The 2,317-nt window shown below is 54.3% G+C and overlaps 1 protein-coding gene across 1 annotated transcript in view; it reads left to right on the top strand.

The window, feature by feature from the left end:
- Positions 1–2,317, top strand: part of CACNG2 (calcium voltage-gated channel auxiliary subunit gamma 2) — a 53,565-nt gene that overhangs the window by 50,594 nt on the left and 654 nt on the right. The window contains 1 exon segment of the mRNA XM_035903274.1: positions 1,915–2,158. Within this exon segment, the coding sequence (XP_035759167.1) occupies positions 1,915–2,158 (244 nt within the window).

Here is a 2,317-nt window from a genome sequence, read left to right as displayed (position 1 = left end):
GGGTACTCTGCATGGGCAATGACTGGCGGTACTGGCAAGAACAGCTAGGGAGTTGTTTATTAGCATCAGACTCAGCGATTCCCTCATTCAGGGGATCAGGACAACTTTGGGACAGTGTCCATGGCCTGGCTAGAAGGGCTTAGACTTTGCTTCAGCCAGCTGTCCACATAAGGTGTCTTAGGCTTTTTGAAATCAAACGCCTGTTGTCAGAGGGGAAGCAGAAGCATCCCTGCATTTCTTACTAGAAGACACTCGATTTAGAGAGTAGACAGATGATGCGAGGGAGCAGCCGAACACCACCACGAGTCCCCTTCTCTTTAGACCAAAGGCTCTGGACCCAGGAAGACTGGATGAGACTCTGCCCCTCTCCCAAGGGGCAGAAAGCAGGGGCTGAGCGAGGCTGCTCTCCCCCCCATCCCGTAACACCCACAGCTCCCCATGTCAGCCAGCAACTTTGTGTTCTCCCAACAGACGTGAATTTCAGAATTAAGACCCAGATAAAACTGATGTGGTCAGGACCAGGCTGAGGGACTGACCAAGTACCCCTCTAGAAACCCTCTGAACAGAGGATGTCTGCCTGATGTTTGCTTACTGCCATTTAAGCTTCGTGTTGTCAAATCCCGCCTTGCTTTCCAGAAGCTATTAAGATGGTTATTATCACTATCCTGTTCCCTGAAACATAGCCAGGCAGAACTGGAAAGCAAACGAGAGAGGTTTCTCCCTGTCTTTTGCATTCCCCATGCGCAGGCAGTGGGCTCGGGCCCCCCTCAAAGAGACGATGACTTGTGCCTGGTAGGATCCTGCTGCCAACAGGGTCTTTGAAGCGTGGTCTCTGCCCGCTTAGGAAAAAGTGTTGTTCTTGCTTCAGTAGGGTTCATTCTTGCAGGCAAGGAGGGATTAGCTTTCATCCCCCCTTCCAGATCTTTGCTCCACAAGCAGAATTGCACCAGCCCGACTGATACCTTTCTTTATCAAGCAAGGCTTCATTTCACACTTTAACAGCTTATTTTCTCTTGGGAAGGGAGGAGGGAAGGCCTTCCTAGTTAAAAAATATGAAGCAACATGAACTCAGGCAGACTGTTGGTACCCACTGAACAGCCCACGAGTGGTGTGTGCGTGCGTGCATGTGTGTGGGTGTGGGTGTGCGTATACACAATCCTGGCCTTTTGCTATGTGAATACGAGAGAGAGACACCCCCCAGAAGCTTTGGGGCATGTTTTGCATGCGCGTATGAGCATCTATGCCATTGCCCTCTGCTGGCTGAGCTCTTCCCGTATCGACCGATGGCGAGCGTGCGTGTGTGGGAGCTGGCACATCCAAACCCATCACTGCCCTCTGGAAGGGGCCCAGTTGTTTAATCACTAGGATAAGCCCAGCATTTCGGCACACGGGGCTGGGACTTTCGCTTCTCAGTCCTCACTGCAGCCGCAGAGCAGTGCACAGCACCAGAAGCTCCTTTTCAGCCCTAAAAAAAAAAAAAAAAATCTCTCCTTGAGATGCTCGTGCCCTTTTGGGAGGATTTGAGATCGAGCAGCTCCACGGGAAGCATTTGCGTTGCTGCTCTTTGAAGAGCAGACTGGAGTGGCAGCGCCCTGCAGGAGGAGAAGCTGGATGGTGCCGGGGCTCCCCCTCCAGCCCGTTGTACCCCCAAAAGGGGCGTGGGAGAGCTGCTTGGGGCCGCTCTCTTTTTCTGACACACTTTGTTTCTCTCTCCCCTCTGTCCCCCCACCTCCTTTATCCCTCCTTGAATTACTTCCCCCCCACACGTTGCCCTCTGTCTCTCCCCTTCACCCCCACCCACGAAATGTGCTCGCATCCCCCCATCCCCTCGCCCCGGTGCCGTTTCCGTGCCCCTTTTTCCTCTCTCTCATACCTGCACTGTTCTTTTTGCCCCTCTCCCTCTCTCCTCCGCAGGGGCTGTTAGAGCCTCTAGTATTTTCCCGATCCTGAGTGTGATTCTGCTTTTCATGGGTGGACTCTGCATTGCAGCCAGCGAGTTCTACAAAACCCGACACAACATCATCCTTAGTGCCGGCATCTTCTTCGTGTCCGCAGGTAACGGGATGCACAGGGCCTGACACTCCGGAGATGGGCTCTGCTGGGCGGGGGGGCTGCCCAGCCAGGGCATTCTGCAGGGGCACGTGTGCCTGGGTGGCACTGCCTCTGCTTTCCAGCTCTGATGAGCCTTATTCGGGATGAAAGCAGCCTCCCAAGGATGCCTCTCCACCCTGCAGGCAGGGGCTTTCCTGCTGCTTGGGAGCTGCTGGAGGGAGAGGGGTTCCCTACATCTGTCTGGTGTCTCCCAAGGACCAACCGG

Source organism: Egretta garzetta, unplaced genomic scaffold (assembly GCF_000687185.1).
Source record: "Egretta garzetta isolate BGI_Z169 unplaced genomic scaffold, ASM68718v1 scaffold51, whole genome shotgun sequence".
NCBI lineage: Eukaryota > Metazoa > Chordata > Aves > Pelecaniformes > Ardeidae > Egretta > Egretta garzetta.
The sequence above is the reverse complement of the archived record's forward strand: the minus strand, read 5'-3'. Positions and strand labels throughout refer to the sequence as shown.